We start from the raw sequence: 20,598 nt of genomic DNA on the forward strand, positions 1-20,598 counted from the left end.
AAAAGTGAGAAAAGAATCCAGAACAACACCAAGAACGTTTGAGCTATCGTCAACATGTAATATTTTATCCAGAGACACTAATTTCAGAAGGGGTTGAAATGGAAGGATTTCTAAACCAGAGATCTTTGGTCTTACTAGCATTTAATTTGAATAAATTAGTATTTGCTCAATTCTGAATTTTATCTATGCAGCAAGAAACTATATCAAAAGTATCCCTAACGTAGCACATACTGGAACCAACATTAATATGTCATCTGCATAAGAAAATAGTCTTTCACCATCATCTAGTGGAATCATTCCCAGAGAACTCATAAACAAATTGAACAGTAGAGGCAGGAAAGAAGAGCCCTGAGGAACCCCGAAGGATGGGCACCAATTTAGAGAAAAATTACCATCTTTCCAGACACAATAACAGTGGTTGAGTAAAAATCCTTGAACCATCCCAAAACAGAACCCACTATCCCAATCTTTCTCAATCTCTGCAGCCTAAGACCATGATCCACAGAATCAAAAGCAGTAGATATATCATACTGTTACAGAATGATCTGTTTACCCTGACATAAATATTTCCTTATCTCTGTAAAAATTGTCAATAACAAGGTTTCAGTGCTATGTCCAGCTCTAAAACCAAATTGTGAGTTGTGTAAACATAAGAATCTATCTGTATATTCAGACAGTTGCCTATTTATGAATGTTTCCAGATGTTTAGTCAGCAAAGGTATGCCCGCAATTGGTCTAAAATTAGAAGGAACAGATAAGAGAAAAATCTACCAAGTGCATAACTGTGATCCCTATTCTAGTTCTCTATCACAAGAGGTAGGTAAATGTTAGTTTATGTCTTGGAATATCCATTTCATCTGCTTTGAACCAGATGAAACAGTAGCAAGGAATGATCTGGATATGGCAGTGGTGTTTTTGTATGTATGAAAATAAAGAGCAATAAAGAAAAAATACATTTATTTAAGATTATATATTTTCATTGGAGTAAATTCATACATTTATTTCTTGTCCACCTTTTATGAGCTACATTTACTTTTCAGATTATGAAACATAATGTCATGTCACCTATTCTATAGTATTTTGAATGCATTCTATTATAAATACAGAAATAGTTTTAAAAACTGTGAGATATTTGTTATTTTGGATTTGATACCACACTAGTTGCATGGTCACACAATGATGACATTTTCCCCTGAATTCTAATAAAGGTCTCCCAAATTTGGGTGCAGATCCCAGATCTGCATGCAAAGTAATTAATAAGCACCAATTATTGGCGTTAACAAGCACTTAATTGACACTAAGAAAGGGAATTGATATATAGCCTTTCAGTGGTTACAATTAAAGTAGTTTACATATTGGTACTTATTTTGTACCTGAGACAATGGAGGGTTAAATGACTCACCCTGAGTCACAAGGAGCTGTAGTGGGACTTGAACTCAGTTCCCCTGGTTGTCAGGCCACTGCACTAACCACGAGGCTATTTCTCCAAGCCACTAGTAATGATTTGTGCGTGGATCTGGCTGTGCACTATTCTATAACAATGTGTGCTTAAATTGGAATGCATACAACTCAAAAGGGGATATGGTCATGGGAGGGGTTGGGTGGAGCAGGGGTGTTCACAAGATTTAGGTGCAGTGTTATAGAATAACAGAGATCCATGCCCAACTTGCATGCCAGGATTTACATCAGATTTCAGTGGGTATAAGTCTTCACACCCAAAGTTGGGCACGGAAATCCGCTATAAGCACTATTCAATAAAGGACACTCACTCTGGAGCACCCTTTATTGAATAGCGATGAGCATAGATTTTTCCCGGCATCTAATTTGTGGCACCATTTATACAATCTGGTCCTTTATGGTGCGGTCTGTTTGACTGTGATATAACAGACTAATACACCTTTTGATGGTCGATCTTATATTTTGAATAATTTTTGAAGATTTTTTTTATTATTGTATTTGAGACGATCTGTTTATTGAATGGATTTTGTGGATATATAATATATCTGTGGCTGCACCAGTATACAACATAATGAGAGTAAGTTTATAACAGGTCACTTACATCAGGATGCCAAAAAAGTGCCTATTGTATGAATATTTGAATTGATAAAATAATAAATAATGCCCTATTTGCTTATGACAATAGGGGTCCTGTTTACTAAAGCACAGTATCCACTTACCACGTGAATTAGCATATGGTAGCTGTTAGCACATGGTCACAACACTTAGCATACCCTAATACAATATGAATTTAATCTGGAGGGTGGAGGGAAATGGGTAGAAATGGGCAGTTTATAGATAAGGAAGGAGCTTTGCAGTTAGTGCATGTGTCAACATTGCTGAAAGCATGGATGCTCTTTCCTCCATCTGAAAAAGAGGTAGTAAGTGAACCTGCATTAATCATCAATGCACTTACTGTGTGGTAAATGTAAGGGTAAATGCTGGCCATGTGCTCAATGGTTACCACATAGGCTTTGTGGTAACTGTGATAAATTTTTGCAATGTGCAGTGGAAGATGTAATGGGGCAATTTGATAAATTAAAGAGTAACAAATTGCCTGGACCAGATGGTATACAACCCAGAGTACTGATATAACTGAAAAATGAGCTTATAGAGCTATTGTTAGTAATATGTAGTTTATCTTTAAAATCAAGCATGGCACCAGAAGATTGGAGGGAGGCCAATGTGAAGCCCATTTTTTAAAAAGGGTTCCCAGAAGTGATCCGAGAAACTATAGACCAGTGAGCCTGACATTGGTGCCAGGAAAAATGGTAGAGACTATTATAAAGAACAAAATTACTGAGCATATACATAAGCCAACATAGATGTAGTCTGCAGTTATGCCAGCCATAGACCTGGCATAATTGTGGCATCTAAATATCAGGGACACATATACTCCTGAATTCTATATTTCAGTGTCAAGTTTTCGCAGAGACCCAAGATGCGCATGCAACTAGATTGGTTAACAAGCCATTAATTATCAATTACTTGGCCTTAACAATCAATACTGAAATTAATTGGCACTAATTTGAATTTGCACATGCATCTGCCTGTGCACTAGTCTATATTTCAGCCGGGGTTATTTTTTGTTTCGCTTTCCAGCTGTATCAAGGCATACCCCATGCTAAGTATGACGCCAACATTAATCACTCCATGTATCTTCCCGGAAAGCGAAACATAGTCTATGTTAGACAACCCCCCCCCCCCCCCAGCTGAAATCCATCTTTGAGGTGAGTATTGCAATTTAAGCATTTATTAAAATCACAAGAATGTATTAAAGCTGAAATAATTTTGATATACACCATATAAAGAAAAAAGATTTAAATATTTAAAATTTGACATTTACAGAATTTTGCCATATCCTGATGAAGAGGTGGATGTGTAATTCTCACTGTATTAAGATATGAATCAGTGAGTGACACCACTGAGGTTTTTGGTATATTTATCATCTATGGGAGAGCAATAGTTTTGCAGTATTCTCTTACATGCATATAAGTAGGAGCCCTGCCCACTGTCCAGCCATATACACACCCCCTTGCATTTAAGTGCTATGCCACTTATACATGCCATTACAGAATAGTGCTTAGGTGCCCTACTAGCACTTTTGCAGGTAAGTGAGCGCTTTACATAAGTGCTAGCATTCTGAAAATTAACACGCACAAGGGGTACATAAATGTGTCCTGTTATAGACTTGCCCTTCTTGTGTTTTATCATCAATCAAACAGAAAACCATAAGCCCAAATACAAGTGATAACATTTTAAGAATAATATCTCCCTGAGGACTTATACTTTCACAGGGGTTCTTTTACTAAGGTGCGCTAACAGATTTAGCATGTGCCAATAATTAGCGCACTCTAAATGATAAGAAGCCCAAAGGAATAAAATTGTCTTCTTATAGTTTAGTGCACGCTAATCATTAGCAAACCTTAATAAAAGGACCCCATAAAAGGCCTAAAATTTTCTTTTCATTTTGGCCAAAGAATAAGGACAATTTTGACCATCATTTCCTTTTCTTTAAAATACCATTAAAAAGAAATGAAGACAGAATGGATAGACTGAAATAAATTAGGGGTCCTTTTACTAAGGTGCACTGAAAAATGGGCTGCGCTAATGTAAGCGCGTGTTTTGGGCATGCATAGATCCATTTTTCAGCACGCCTGGAGTTACCATCGACCGACATCTAACACTTGAAAACCACGCGAAAAACATAACCAAGAAGATGTTCAGCTCAATGTGGAAATTAAAAAAGAGTAAGATCATTCTTCCCAAGGACCGTCTTCCGTAACCTGGTTCAATCAATGCTGCTCAGTCATCTAGACTACTGCAACGCAATCTACGCTGGCTGTAAAGAGCAAATAATCAAGAAACTTCAAACAGTCCAGAACACTGCAGCCAGACTTATATTCGGCAAAACAAAATATGAAAGTGCTAAACCCCTGCGAGAAAAACTACACTGGCTCCCACTCAGAGAATGTATCATGTTCAAAATATGCTCCTTAATCCACAAAATCATTCACGGAGACGCCCCAGCCTACATGTCAGACCTGATAGACCTACCACCCAGGAATGCTAAAAGCTCATCACGCACATTCCTTAATCTTCACTTCCCTAACTGTAAAGGTTTGAAATACAAACTAATGCATGCGTCTACCTTTTCATACTTGAGTACACAGCTATGGAACGCACTACCGCGCAACCTAAAAATGAACTACGAACTTACCATCTTCCGCAAACTACTGAAGACCTATCTCTTTAATAAGGCTTACCTAAAAGATCAACAAATGTAAATACACACAACTCCTCCACATACATTCAGAATTGTCTTATAATATCTGCTTGTTATATAACTATCATGTTTTTATCACTATAATGCTACCAAGATCCTTCTGTAACACTAAATGACTATTTTCTAATCTATTCCACTATTCATGATATATTGTAAGCCACATTGAGCCGGCAAAGAGGTGGGAAAATGTGGGATACAAATGCAATAAATAAATAAATAAATAAATAAATATATTTTTTGCCAGAAATGGACATGCGGCAAAATAAAAATTAGTGTATGTCCATTTTGGGTCTGAGACCTTACCGCCACCCATTGACTTATCAGTAAGGTCTCTCATGCGGTAACCGTGCAGTAATTGTCTATGTGTTTAGAATGATGATTACTGCCCGTTTTCCGGTGCGCACCAGAAGATAAAAATTATTTTCCGGCATGCGTGGTAAAAGGACCCCATACATTCCAAAGTCTGAGCTTTGGAAACAAGTGCGGATGCCCCAATTAACAGCATATAAAACTAGCATTGAACCATTGGGCCAACAATGGCACTCTTACCTGACATTCATAAAGAACACAAGCTCCAGAACTTGAAAATACAGCTTGTCTTTCTCCGTCTAAATATGTTCTGCTCCTGAATATACACACCGCTGTCAATGAAACCAGAAAGTAGTAAGAATATGCTTCCATTTGAAAATACACTGAATTATCCATGCACTATAGTACCATGCTTTTGTTATGAATTAAAGTCTAGAAAAGAAAGACACACAGAACAGTTGGTTTTAAGTGAAAGAATATGGCAACATGCAAGTCTTAAAAATTAGGGGAAGTATAGCTGCATTAAAAATCATTTGAATATTTATTCATGTATAACAGAGATGCCTATCATGGTTCAAATAATTGGTTTGCACAGATTATTTTTTTTTCTGAATAAATGGATGCAATCATGTTGTCATGGTATTTTGTGCTTAATTACTCCAGGTGTGTTTTACTAATGCTTGATGTTCTACCTTCCCTTCAATCAACTCTTTACATAAGCTACTGTAACTGTGAAAAGTCAGATGCTTTAACACCTGATTCATCTTTTTTCTCCACAGGTGAAGGAGTCCAGTGAGAAAGGAAATGATGCTGTACTATCCCATGGCATGTATGATATTACACTTTATAATCAGGGCTGGTGTAAAGGTTATTAGGCATGTCAGGCAAACTTTCAATTTTGCCCTCCCCCCACCAAATTAACTGCCAAGTCCTTACAACCTCTTCTGCCTAAATTCAGGGGTCCATTTTTCAAGCTGTGAGAAAAGTTGGCCATAGTACGCCCTTACGTGGGGTTTTCCCACACGCTGAGGGCACTTTTCCTGCAGCTTGGTAAATGGACCCCTGAAATTGAGGAGAAAGGGTCTCAGGACTTGGCAGTTAATTTGGTGGGGGGAGGACAAAATAGAAAGTTTGAAAATAGCCGAGTTTCAAGTTTGAAAATGGACGAGTTTCAAGTTTTCAGATTAATGTTGTCATTAGTGCATGACCATTAACAAAAATTAGTGCATGAGTACTTACCACCACCCATTTTATAGGCAGTAAGGGCTCGTGCACTAATCCTGCATTTATCAATTAGCGTACAGTAATGTAGATGCACTAACTGATTAACACAGAAATGCCCACTCTCTACCCTCCAACATGCCCCTTCCATGGAAAAAATGTTAAAACTTCTTTTGCGCATGGTTTATGTGCATTAATGCCAAACTTATTTGTCTCACAGCACACAGACACACAGCTTTGCCTGTGTTGGACAGACTGGATGGACTGTGCGGGTCTTTATCTGCCATCATTTACTGTGTTACTGTGTATAATTGACAGTTTCTTTACCATGCCCTAATAATTATCATTTCATATCAAATTTTAAACTCACTAGATGATAAAGTTGCCAACCAGAACCTGATTCACCCGACAGAATTGATCCAGTCCTGGGCTTACACCATTGTATGCAGGAGCTTGTGGTTCTGATTGCCCCATTGGATTCCCTAAGAAAAGCAAGGCTACAAGTCCCTGGATGCATTGGGGTAAGCCCAGGAGTGGATCAACTCTGTTGGGCGAATCTGGATCTAGTTGTCAACCCTACCTTCTAGTGAGCTTAAAATTTGATATGAAATGATAATTATTAGGGCATGGTAAAGCAACTGGCAATTATTTACAATAACACAGTAAATGATGACCGATAAAGACCTGCACAGTCTATCCAGTCTGTCCAACACAGGCGAAGCTGTGTGTCTATGTGCTGTGAGACAGATAGGCGAACAGATGTGCAAATTTGGCCATAGACATCACTTATTGATTATTGACCCACCTCTCAGTAACCCTCAGCTCCTCTATACAAAGCAGCCGCAACACAATTATCTGGCTTAGATGATGGCTAGACAGGATCCTGACGTGGTCTAATCCACATTTTCCTAAATTGGAATCCTCTACAGAATTCAGTCAGGAAGTATAAGAGACATTTATTTATTTATTTGTTACATTTGTATCCTCCAATTTCTGGAAGGGCTGGTTACTTCTTACAATTGATTTATATTGAAGGACTTATGGTAGAAATACCACATTACCTTGGCAGCTCATCTTATGTACTTCAGTTTGGGAACTGAGCACAGTATTGCTGTTGCCAAGTTAATTCACTTGAATATGAAATATAGGCCAATGAAACATTGCAGGTGATGACTTTTCTTCCATATAACAAAACATTAGAGACTAGCTATTATAAGCAAGTCACAGAAATAGTTAGTTCAATAGAAAGGTACCGCCTACATTTCATTGATCCTTATTTCTACAATTTGGAGAATGGAAAAGGAAAACTAAACTCTGCTTCCACCAGTCATGATATGTGCCATTTAGTAAGAGTAAGTGGTTAAATCTAGTCTTTTTCAAAACATCTTGTGGTTAAGAGATAATGTCTATTCTGAAAAATGCACACCATGTATTGAACACAAGGCTGTACACAGAAAAAGAGGTTGAACTAGCTCAAGTTTGAAACCTGTGATAATTCAATCATTTTCTTTGTGATAAATTCTTGGTACATCCTAAGATAGATGCCTCATTTGTTTTATCTTTATTCCATAAATCAATTCTGCAGAGCGATGAATTAATATCTTCAGCAGATGTCACAGATAAGGAAATTGATGCAGCCATGAGCAAAGAATTTGAATCAGCAGCATTGACCTTGAGGACAGTGGCACTCTGCACATTCATAGCTGGGTGATTTCACAAATATTTGGAGCAAGTAGTCTTCCCTTGAGTGAAAAACTGAATCTATAGAATGTATTCTATAGGACAGACAGGCATCAGCTTTATTATTCAAATTAGCAATTGATCAGATATATCTGGAGCCAAAACAGGCAGGCTTGGAACCCATGATAAGATGCAGTGTGTATCCTATGTACTGAAAGAATAATGTAGCTAGGGTTCAGTTTTCTGATTAAAGGCATTTGCTATGAGTAATGAGGTTGGTTAGCACATGGCAAAAATCTGTCTGTTGCTTGTACTGTATGGGGTGTCTTGGAGGGTGCATGCTTCAGACCTCACTGCAAATCAAGCCCTGTACCCAATGCCCAATAAGACACCTAGCCCCCCCCAAAAGCATGACCCTGAATAGACAAAAAGAGCCTCTCCATGAAGACCCCCCCCTCCCCGACCCTACCTAATGTGTAATAAATGTGAATCATTTTAAAGAGTAGCACAGCATAATGATTAAATCAGCAGTAGCTGATGTGAGGTAGAACAGTGTAGCAGAAGCGGATCAGCGAATAGTGGGGTTTTTACAGGACTTGCAGGAGGATCTTATTAGAAAGGGTAACGGTTGGAATTGGGAAGAGGTCTTATTTTTCATTCAGAGGTTTTAATTGAGATGATACTTATTGCCTGTTTAAAAGTTTGATGGAATAGTCTTATGGAGGGGGGTGGGAGAAGGTCTGGGGCATCTCATTAACACATGAACCCCTTCCCCATAGGGGTTTTTGGAAGATGAAGGATTATTTCACTGGGAAAAACTGCTGAGGATATAAAGGAAAGGCATATAATTGAAAGCTGAAATAAACTGTCAGCATAGGAGGCCATGATATACCAGTGGGTAACCAGGCAACATTTGTATTCAGACTAAAGGGAACTAAAGGGGCGGGACATGCAAACTGTTGACTTTTACTGATGGGAGGAAATCACATACCAGCGCCTGCCTACAGAGCAAATTAGAGTTCAAGTACAATTTGAAAGTGATACCTTCTACATGTGTCTTTCTAGTCTCTGCCTGAGGTTTTGGTCTTTTGGCTAAGCCTCCAGGCTGGGTAAGCTAGTCTAACGTGCATGTACTCTGTTAAAGAGATGTCAAGTTACCTAGTTCCAGGCTGGAGATTTTGGAATAGTCCTGGTTTTGAACTTACATCCCAAAGCAGTGTGGGATTTGAAGTGCCTTATCCTGCCTATTCAAATTAATGTTTCAAATCCCATAATGTACCAGGATGAGGTGGTCAGAAATCCAGGACTGGTCTAAAATCTCCAACCTGGAATTGGGTAACTTAGCATCTCTGTTGTTAGCTGGCATCTCTGAGAGATAAAGTCATTAAAAAAGCAAGAATTACTGAGCCTTGGAACTAACCCATGGCAACAAAAACCCCTTCCTAAGGAAGAAAACATCAGCTGAGAGGTGCCTGGAGCAGTCTAGCCAAAGGGACTATAGAGACTGAGAAGCAGCAGATGGATGGTCCAAGGCATTTCAGGCAGAGCTGCAAGATCCAGCAACTGAAATGCAGGGAAGTGGTGACCCTTCTAGGCAGATGATGTTGGTCAAGATCCAGCAGCTAAGAGGCAGAGAAGCAGTGACTCCTCAAGGCAAAAGGATGTTCAGCAGCAGAGGTGGTGAAGCAGTGACCCCTCTTTGAATGGGGAGGATAACTATAAAGGAAGATGGAAGAGATAAAATGGTTCCTTATCTAGTCTAGCTGGTAATATTGTGTTAGGATTGGTGCCTCAAATTATCTGGATTGTGATCTGATACTTTATAGAAATGCACAAAGTAATAGATTCTCGCTATTCTTTGATTGGTTAAATGTGCTGTTAATACTTTCTATGAACTTATAACTATATAAGAAAAATACACCTTTTAAGTATTGCCATCCAGCCTTGTTCACAAGTCATACTTGTTTATTTTTCCTGGTGGAAATGGAGAGAAATCCCACACAGCATTCAGGGACCAATGGAGCCTGCCCAAAAAGAATTCCTGTCAGGTTGAGCTTGAACAAGAGGGCACCACATCACAAAGGGAACTCTTGATTGGCAAGGGGCAAGGGGGACATCAGGGTGAAGAGCTAAAGGCTTGGTCAATAAGTTTGTAGTATGCAGACTCAATAATCTAGATCCTTAATGTCACCCCTCCACATGGTACAAAATTTGTGTGATAAACTGTCCAAGTAGAATTTTCATAAATTGACTATGTACAATTTGATATTATTCAGTTCAGCTTAGTTCAGAAATTGACATGACTTGTTAAACTCATATCTTAATTAAAACTATTTAAATATGCATCTACATTAATTCAGATGGTTTAGCTGACGTGATGACCTGAGTAAAACCTCCACCATTTTTCAAATGGCTAGAGCAGATGTTGATAGAAAAGGAGGCTTTTCCCCCCTGTATAAGGTATGTCAGGGTGAACCATCGATGGCAGTAAGGTAGGTGGGTTGTTTAGTAGGTAAATAGGTGAGTGTTGAGTGGAAGATGGGAGTGAGTAGTAGATAGGTAGGTGGGGTATTGGAGTTAGTATTACATGAGTGAATGAGGAGGTAGGTAGGTGAGTAGGTGGGGGTAATTGGGTAGATGAGGCAGGTAGTTAGGTAAATAGCTAGGGGATTGGTTGGTTGGTTGGTTGGTTGGTTGGTTGGTTGGTTAGTGTGTGGGTGAATGGGGCTGGTGATTCTGTGTTCCCAGGAAACTCTTGTTTAGAAGACTTTGGGCAGGGTCTCTCTGGCTTGGGGGTCCTGGGTATTTGGAACTGGATCAGAGAGCCTCTACACTTACAGTGATTCTGAAGTTAAGTTTAGAAGTTAGAGGTTAGTTTATAAGGTGTATTATGGCCAAAATATGCATTATTTGTCCATATACTATTGTTAGGGGTTGCCCATGCCATTTTGAACCCAGTATCGGCAGGGGCAGGAGCAACTGGGGATTTCTCCTGCCCTGACCCCACTAGACCCCAGGGATTTTCAAGGTAGGCCCAAGAGAGGCCTTTTGAGTTTTTGAGCAAGGGGTATATGGGGAGGGGCATGAGGGGTGTATGTTGAAAGGAGGGCATTGAGAGGTATTAGAAAAGTGATATATTGAATGAAGGCCATCAGGAGAAGGTATTGGGAGGGGAAATGTGGAAAGGGGGAGTAATCAGGACAGGGAGATATATGATATGGGGGGCATTGAGGTGGGGGGAGGAACTAATGCCCAGCCCCTTTAAGATATTTTTTAATGAGCATCTGGGTGTGGCTTAGTGACCAACGCTCCCAGCCAATATATATAACAGAACTTGGGAGTGACTTACCTGCTGTATTGAGATTCCACAGGATAATCACTCCCACAGGAATTTGAAGTTAAGGTGCAGTACAGCCCAACTTTTACCACACCATAACAACTACCCCTCTATATAAGTTAAAATGGAAATAAAGTTAGCAAAGAAAAACCATTATAGGCTGCTAATTCAGAGTTGGCTTACAATAAAAACATACATAAAGGGGTCAGTTCAAGATTGGCTGCCAAAATTAAGCGCCTAAATTTGAAGTGCTACACATGAATTCTGTAACAGCAGTTAAGCAAGTAATTGCCGTTCTAGATTACTAGCATACGTTGGCATTTATGCAGCAACATTTAGGTGCGACCACTTACACCATGCCTATGGCAACTATAAAAGAGTGTTCCATAAATGTGGCATCCTGCACACAAAACTGATAGTGTGCACTACAATAGCCAGAATGCCCGTGACCTGCTCATGACCCTCCCAAGTGAAAGTCCTCTGTGCAGTTATACGCTAGACAATTTACTTGTGCACTTCACAGAATAGGGCCATAACTGAAGCTCCTAACTCCAAATTAGTTCTAATTAGTGCTAGTTAAGGCCAACAATTATCATCAATGAAGTGCCAATCAAGGGTAAATTAAGTAATTAAATTGCATGCATAAGTGGTACTATTCTGTAACTATGCGCACAATTGTACTATTTATAGAATCAAAGGGAAAAGCATGAAACAACAGACTGAACATAAAAATAGCAAAACACCACCAAATGTCAAAGGCCCCTCCATCATCTTTTCGCACCTCATCTGTAAAAGTTTGCTGAAATAATAGGACTTTCAACTTTTTCCTAAAAGATATGTAATTATGTTTCAGTCACACTTTTTTTTACTTCTGTGTTAGTGCATTTCTTATTTTTATTCAGATTTAGCACAATTTGTTTATTTGAGTAATGTTCACATATCATTAGTTTATTACGTTTCCAGGTAACATAGGGGGCTGATATTCAACCCATAGCAGTAAGTGGCTGAACTATCCAATTCCAGGGCATGCGCAGCTTCCATCATTGAATATATGGGTATGCACGCTGACCTGGAAGTTAACCGGGCACCAGCCAATATTCAGACCAGTGCCTGAATAACTCAGTGCATAAAATTAGGGCAGCTATTTTGCTCTTCTAATCTTATGCACTTACTTAGAGGGGCATTTTTGACTTTGGACGTTTGCTGAAAACGTCCAAAAATCAAGTAGTGAAAATGTCCATTTTCAAACTAGAAAAACATCTATCTTTTTTTTTTTAATGACTATTTCCTAGATGTTGTTGTCTGACTAGTATGTCTGTGTTTTGCACCATTTTCAAAAAATAAAAATATTAAAAAGTCCAAGTAAAAAAACACATCAAATAAAGCCATTGGGATATAGAAGGAGTCAGCTTTCCCAGTAGACTGGCCACACAGGCATCCCAGCAGAGCAGTGGGGCATCCTTGGGGGCACAACAATGGACGTCACATAAAAGATCTTAGATACACATCTCACCATTACCTACTGTATCCAACCATACACCACTATAATAGCCCTTATGCCTGTAGGTGTCACCTATATGTAGTACAGTAGGTTTTTTTTGGGGGGGGGGTGACGCTTTCCACCACAAGTGTAGCATTTAGAGTGCATTATGGGCCTGGCCCACCTTCTCTACAGTGCATCGTGCTGACCACTAGGCTACTACAATGACCTGCTTGCTGCTCTAATAGGACTGGCCATAACATCTGAAGCTGTCATAGAGGCTGGTATGTACTGTTTCATTTACATCTCTGAGTGGTGGGAAGGGGTCAATGACCACTGAAGGAGAAAGGGGGTGTCATTCCTTTATTCCTGCAATGGTCATCATCTAGGGTATTTTTTGTGGCTTTATTTGTTAATAAAACAGGTCTAGACCAAAATGTCCAACTTATAGCCCTGGATGATTTTGTTTTGGTCCATACTGACAGAAAAATGTTCAAATGTTAGGAATGCCTAGACCCCACCCTTAACACGCCCCTGACATATCCCCTTCTGATTTGAACGCACTACTGACAGACTGCATAGGAAACATCTAAAATTTGGTTTCAAAAATACCAATTTGGACCTTTTTTGTGAGGAAAACATCCAAATGCAGATTTATGCCACTTTTTGCATGTTTTTCTCTTTTGAAAATGAGCCCCTTAGTCGGTTAGTAGACCAAATATTGCCACTAACCAGCTAATTTGTTGCTCCGCCTAAACTCCGCCCAGACTACTTAATTGGATAATGCCACTGAATATCAATGGCCAGACAGCTCAGCAGAGCTTAAGCAAGCAGGAACCTCCATTGCATTGTTAAACCTATTTGAATATCAGACCCATAAAGATTTTTTAAAATGTCATTAAAAATCTAGTACACATTTTTGCTGAAATCCTATTATATCAGTCTGTTAGAGTAGAATGGTTTATTTACTATTACTCATTCACTGATCATCAACAGACTTGATTAGCATTATTCTTTACTGGCTGGCTTACCAACAACGCACCTAAGAAAAGTCCTAGGAATCCTGCTTGCTAGGGCTATGACTTTGGAATCACATCTTTCCAGTGCTGTAGTCACTACACTGACTCCCAATAGAATTCAGGAGCAATTTCAAATTTAATCATTGATTTTTTTTTTAAGTTCCTCATGATGTAGTATTTAGATATTTGATTAAACAAATCCATCAATATTTCTCTTCTAGTTTTCAGTCTTCCAATGAAATTTTGTATAAACTGTCTTTTAAGGAAGTTCCTTCTTCCTACTCCTCCCTTACCAAAGAGGTGATGCTCCCATCAGAGAGCAATAGAAAAGGATGAGTACACAAATGTGAAACATGGAGTCCCATTTGGCATAAGGTATTAAGGGAAGGATTGACACTTCCAGGTCAGGATGTGCTCAGTTCCCCCAGTGTTTTACAAAACGCTCTCCTGAACACAGCCCAGCTGATATTCAGCCAGCGTTTTTAAAAATGCTGATCTTCACCGGCTAGATATTCAATGCCTGGAGCTAATTTTGGGCAGGCTGGCCTCCAGAGCTTCTGCGGGTCCTGGCCGATATTCAGTTGGAGCCTGCTTAAGACATTTATGGGGGCCCCAGCTGAATAATGGCCAAGACCATATAACTCTCTTTTTTGGGTTTTTAAAGTCCTCAGCCCCCCCCTTAAATGGCCTTGCTCTTTCTATCCCCTCCCCCAGCCATTTCAGGCCAACACTCCCTCCCCCTCAGCACGTTAATGCCCCCCATGGTACAGGTAGGACTCCCCGGGCCTTCCTTTCCTCCCTGGTGGTCTGTGGGTGGCCATTAGGGGTAGGAGCACAGCCCCCTCGCTCTTTCCCTTTGCAACTGCTAAGTAAAAAATGGCTGCTGCGACCATTTACAGTAAATCACAATACTTTGTGCAGTATCACATTCTTACGTGAGAGATCATGATAGCCATTTTGGTTAGCAGCCACAAAGAGGAGGTGCGAGGGGGCTTCGCTCCTGCCCTGACTCCCATAGACTCACATGTCATATTAATGAGCAGCTTTGCATACTTTGATTAGGGAATTTGAATAAACTTTCATGTGGATTATAGGGTAATGTTTACTGCAGCAAAACAGTGGCGTAGCCACAGGTGGGCCTGGGTGGGCTGGGGCCCACCCATTCAGGGCTCAGGCCCATGCAACAGTAGCACACATTTAGGGGTAGCTAGTGGGATCCCAAGCTCAGCCAGCTGAAGACTTTCTCCTGATGGTAATGAAAACGCTGCTCTCCACGATACCGGCACCTGCGCATGCTGCTGCAGACTGCCAAGGTGGAAAGAAGCATTTTTCCACCAGCTGAGATATTTTTTGGGTGGTGGTTGAGAGGGGGGAACACTTGGTGCCCACCCACTTCTTGCCTAGGCCCACCCAAAACCTGTTGTCTGGCTATGCCCTTGCAGCAAAGCCTATATTTTGCAAATTATCTTAGCAAAAGTGGGCATCATATAGAAAATAGAGAAAAACACTAAAATATTGGTGTTATGGGGCATTTTTTCTTGTTGCATGGGATTTTCTGTGCAAAGTCCACTTTTGGCAAAGTCGTTTTGCATTTGAGAACATCTTTCTCTAAGACTGGAACTGTGAGACGTTTTATGGGCAGAAATATACCAAAGCTAATTACTGATCATGCTGGTTAAGAGAACAATTCTGTACACATACAATTCTGTAATGTAATTTTATTTCTACTTTTCATTGCTACTAATCTCCATCATCATTATTATTCATTAGTTCTTGCAATTTGCATTTTATTAACTGAAATTATGAGGGTATAATCTTTAAAGTACATTTTGGTGTTATAGGGAAACGTATCATTGTTCATTACTAAGAATAATAAACTCAAAGATTTCTATATCATTGTTTTCTCATCTTTTTATTCTGTGTGTTCTAATTCTGTATGATACACACAGCTAATGAATCTATTAGGTTATCTGTGTGACTTTCTGGTCTCCAAGAATGATTTGGTTTTACTTGCAATCAATTATGTTGGCATTGTTACCATTCATATGGTGAATTTCCCCTACAAAAACATTTAGTAGTAAATTCAGCCTTGAGCAAAGACCCCCCCCCCCCCCCATCTGTGAGTGCCGTCTCTTCAGCACCCCTAGTTCCAGTTGAGCTGAGGAGCAAAAGACCTGAATTGGGGACCTTTTGCATGCCAATGTACAGCACAGCCACTGAGCCACCGGGCCAGGCTCAGAATACTTATTTTCAATATAATCTGCCATAGAACATATAATTAAAACTATTTTACAGTTTATTGAGCCATAACATTATTGAGCTACCATGACTGCCAAAGAAATTGAACTCAGATGACTAATTACAGAATCTTAATGTTTTCAGCATCATTGAAATACTTTGTGGATAAAATTTTTGCTCTTCTCATATGATTCCCTCTGGTGTGATACTGAAAAAGTGGGGACTACCACTAACCATTTCTATAGAGCTACTAAATGTACACATTATCCCCTGGATTCTATATATGGCATGCTGAATAGCGTGCATTAAATTGTGAGTGTGGCTCAATTAGTTAATGAGCCTATTAGTATAGATAATTGGCCGATAATGACCAATTAACAACACTAATTGGTAATAATTGGAATTTATCCATGCATCTTTTTAGGCATATTCTAAAAAGAGGAGAGCGTAGTCAAAAAGGGGGCATGGCAATGAGCAGAGTGTGGCCATGTCAGAAATCATAGGAGCCAACGTTTCAAAATTATTGGGGGTGCTAAGCCCAGTGGAAATAACCCTTCCTTGGACACATACAAGGAATTTTCTCTTAATTGGGGGTGCTCAAGCACCCACAGCACCCACAGAGTCGGCTCCTAAATCTACGCATGTGATTATAGAATTCGGGGGAGTGTGCCTAGGTTTGGGTGACAGCATTTACACCAGCTTTTCATTGGTGTAAATGGCTGCGCCTAAATCTTGGGGTGTCCACTCGGCCTATGTGCTATTCCAGATTTTAGTTGCCATATATAGCCCTATATGCAAGTGTTTTCTCTGTCCCTAGTGGGCTCACAATCCAAGGCTGTGGTTCCCAAACCTGGTCCTAGAGGTGCTTCCAGGACCAGGTTTGTTAACCACTGATCTAAGGTGTTTTTGAAACTGGGACAATGAAGGGTTAAGTGACTTGCCCAGCGTCACAAGGAGCTGCAGTGGGAATTGAACCCAGTTCCCCAGGATCTCAGCTCACTGCACTAACCTTTAGGCTTTGCTGTAGTAAACATTACCATATAATCCACATGAAAGTTTATTCTGATATACCTCTCCAGTGTCCAGAACCCTTCCCCCATTCCTCCCTCCCACTGCCTCTGAAGAACATCCACACCCTCCCTGGATCCCCTTCCCTCACTCGCTCCCACCCCTCTGGAAAAACATCCAGACATACCTAGGGTATCATCTTCGTGGGGGTATGCCAAACGGCAGCTGCAGTCCTGACAGCCACATGAACTCAAATAATATGTGCGCTTAACTGTCTGACATGACCCTGACCTGCCCATTCCCCTCCTTTGCCAACAACCCCTTTGAAGTTGTGTGCTCTCGGATTTGAGCATGCAACTGATAGACTAGTGACTAAGGGAAGTTGAGCGCATAACTACTCCTTGTTACCAATTAACACCAAGTAAGACCAATTATTGAATTAATTTGTGCATGCAACTGACCTTATTCTATAAATTGTGCATGCAACTTTTCACGCTAAGCAAAAGCTGGGTGTCCAAATTACATATTTTAAAAAAAAGGCACATGCAATGTAACTCCACCTTTGCTCTGCCCCAACTACACCCCCCTGAAATGTCTACATGTGGCACACATATAATTACATGCAATCTTGTACGCATAGGCTGTCTCTCAGCAGGCTAGTTAGCGCCTAGAGGATAGCTGGTTATATTGCATGATATAACCAGCTATCTGCCAATTTTCAGTGCATTGCTGGCCTGCTGAATCCTGGTATAAATACTGGCGCCCAAGTTGGGCGCACTGCCCCAGTATTCCATAACTACTCATGTAACTTTTTGGAATGCCCCTGACATGCTCATGCCCCTCCTGTGGTCATGCCCCCTTTTGTGATATGCACTAGTGGAGTTAGGCGCCCTGCCTTATACAATAGTGCACCGCCAGATGTACATGCCAATTTTAAATGGCTGACAATTAATATCAATAATTGGATGTTAGCACCCAATTATTGATGGCTAACAACTCATTAGTCAATCTCAGGCGCAAACACAAATTTTGGTGCTCAAATCTGGGCACCATATATAGAATTTGTGAGTAGGTGACCTCTTCATTTGCCTAATAGTTAAGCCAGCCTTGTATATAATTGAAAATGTAAATGTACACACGGGGGCCGATATTCAAACCGTGGGAGGTAGCCAGGCTGCCTCCTGCAGTCAGACCTGAGCTGGGATATTCAATGCTGGGCCGTTTCCAGTGACCGGCATTGAATATCTGACTTATTTTAGCCAGTTCTAACTTAACCAGCTAGGCCGATATTCAGCACTGGTCAGTTAAGTTGGAACTGGCCATCGATATTCCTGGTATTGTTGCGGCCATATTTGGCTGTCAAACTTGGCCAGCGATGCACTAAAAATCAGCAGATAGCCGGTTATATCACATGATATAACTGGCTATCTGCTAGGCACTAACTGGCAGTATTCAGTGGAAGACAGCCAGCTATCCACTGAATATCGCTGGATAGCCATCTAAGTACCATTTAACTGGCTACGTTCCGTTCCTGGTCGGTTAAATGGTTTGAATATTGGCCGAATGCTGCTTACTCCCTCTACTTAAACATACCCCCCTGATATACTGGCCTGACACAGCCGCTGACCGGTTAAATAGCATATCAGCACCTAACTGCAGATATTCAGAAGGAGATAACCAGTCATCTCCCGCTAATTATCTGTGGTTAGTGGTTAGCTGCTAACTGGCCACATCGCACTGCATAGCCACTTAGGTGTGGATACTCAGTGCTTAACCAGCTATGTTCAATAGTTAAAATCAGTGGCGTTCCTAGGGTGGCTGACATCAAGGGCGGATCGCCGATGCACCCCCCCCCCCCCCCCGGCGAAACGACACACCCCCCCCCCCGGCGTAACGGCACATCCCCCCGGCGAAACGACCCCACGGGTGCATTTTTACCTGCTGGGGGGGGGGGGGGGGGGGTGTCGCGCGCCTGTCGGCTTCGCTCGTTCCATGCTCCCTCTGCCCCAGAACAGGAAGTAACCTATTCCGGGGCAGAGGGAGCATGGAATGAGCGGTGCCGACAGGTGTGTGGCATCCCCCCAGTGGTGTGCTCCCGGGGCGGATCGCACCCACCGCCCCCCCCCCCCCCCAGGAACGCCACTGGTTAAAATAGGCCATATAAATAACAGGCCTATCTTTAACCATTAAAAAGTTAACTGGTTGGTGCTAAATAACAGCTTAACCTGTTAACTTTTTAGCGGTTAAATAAAGCCTGGATATTCAGTGCTGGTTACTGGAAATGGCCCGGCATTGAATATCTGGATTTAACAGCGGCACACAGCAAAAACTCTACCCACAGAGGCTAAATATCGGGTCCACTCCAGCAGTGGACAGCAAAAGAACTACCCACTGCTGGCTGAATATATGGCACACTCCTTTTAAAGTGATCATGTATTAAGCTTTTTTCCTGTAAACACAGAATAGGTAAAGTGCCGTGAGTGTATCAGGATCATTAAAAGAGAAAACCTATGGTAGACATAATGTGAAAGCCCATACATGCTTTTTGTTGTTCTGAGTTAGCATATATTTGAATATATACAATTTTTTTAAAAATTTCATTTAATTGTAATTTGACTTAAAAATTAATAGTATTAACGTGTGAGTGTACATTGTAACTATAGGCTTACATAGGAAAGTAATAAACAGACTGGTTTTCAGCATGTAACTAAATTAACATAGGAAAGTAATAAACAAACAGTGACCTTCGATATGTTAATAAATTAGCAGTGTGGCTTACATTGAAACAAGAGGCAATAATTAACAGTAAACAGCAGTGACCGGTATCGTGTATTCCTAATGTTGTGAATAATGTGTTGATGGTAAACTGTATGTAGCAGTATACCTCTGAACATCAGGGTCCAACAACAGACAAATTTTATGTGTGACTATGCTGGCGTAATATGATGCGGCTGTTTGGTGTGGGACAGTTCCTTGTAGTCGAGTGAAAAGGGGTAGGAAGTGTATGCTATGATTGTCATCACAATTGTCCTGTGTCTGCAAGATACTTCTTGAACAGTTTATGGAACAGTAGGATAGTTGATGATTCTTCTAATGACTAATAGTAAGATGTTCCAAAGTTTGGTTGATAGATATGAGAAACATGTGGCATATATAGATTTGTAGCGTATTCCTTTGTGGTGTGGGTGGTGGAGGGTCAGAAAGTTGTGGGTGCCCACTATGGTGTTCCTCAGGGGGAGATCGATTAATGTGATAAGATACTCTGGGGATAGGCCTTGAAGAATATTGAAAGTAATAGCTGAGATCTTGAAGTTGATCCTGCCTTTTATGGGGAGCCAGTGGAATGCTTTTAGCAGGGGAGAAGCTCTATGCTGTTTGTAGTTTTTTTTTAGGCTCAAATGTTTGCTTCATGCATATAACCTGTTATAGTAATCTAGCTGGGATAATATTAGTGATTAGACCAGAAGGTGGTGATTGAAAAGTAGTTCCTGATTCTTCTTAGCTTCCAGTGCATCCTGAAAGC

At 40.6% G+C, this 20,598-nt stretch overlaps 1 protein-coding gene across 1 annotated transcript in view; it reads right to left on the reverse strand.

Moving 5' to 3' along the window:
* Window positions 1-20,598, reverse strand: part of NELL2 (neural EGFL like 2) — a 640,124-nt gene that overhangs the window by 312,478 nt on the left and 307,048 nt on the right. The window contains exon 10 of the mRNA XM_030216939.1: window positions 5,333-5,424. Coding sequence (XP_030072799.1) covers window positions 5,333-5,424 — 92 coding nt within the window. The remainder of the gene's footprint in view (window positions 1-5,332; window positions 5,425-20,598) is intronic.

The sequence above is a fragment of the Microcaecilia unicolor genome, chromosome 10, assembly GCF_901765095.1.
Source record: "Microcaecilia unicolor chromosome 10, aMicUni1.1, whole genome shotgun sequence".
NCBI classification, from domain to species: domain Eukaryota; kingdom Metazoa; phylum Chordata; class Amphibia; order Gymnophiona; family Siphonopidae; genus Microcaecilia; species Microcaecilia unicolor.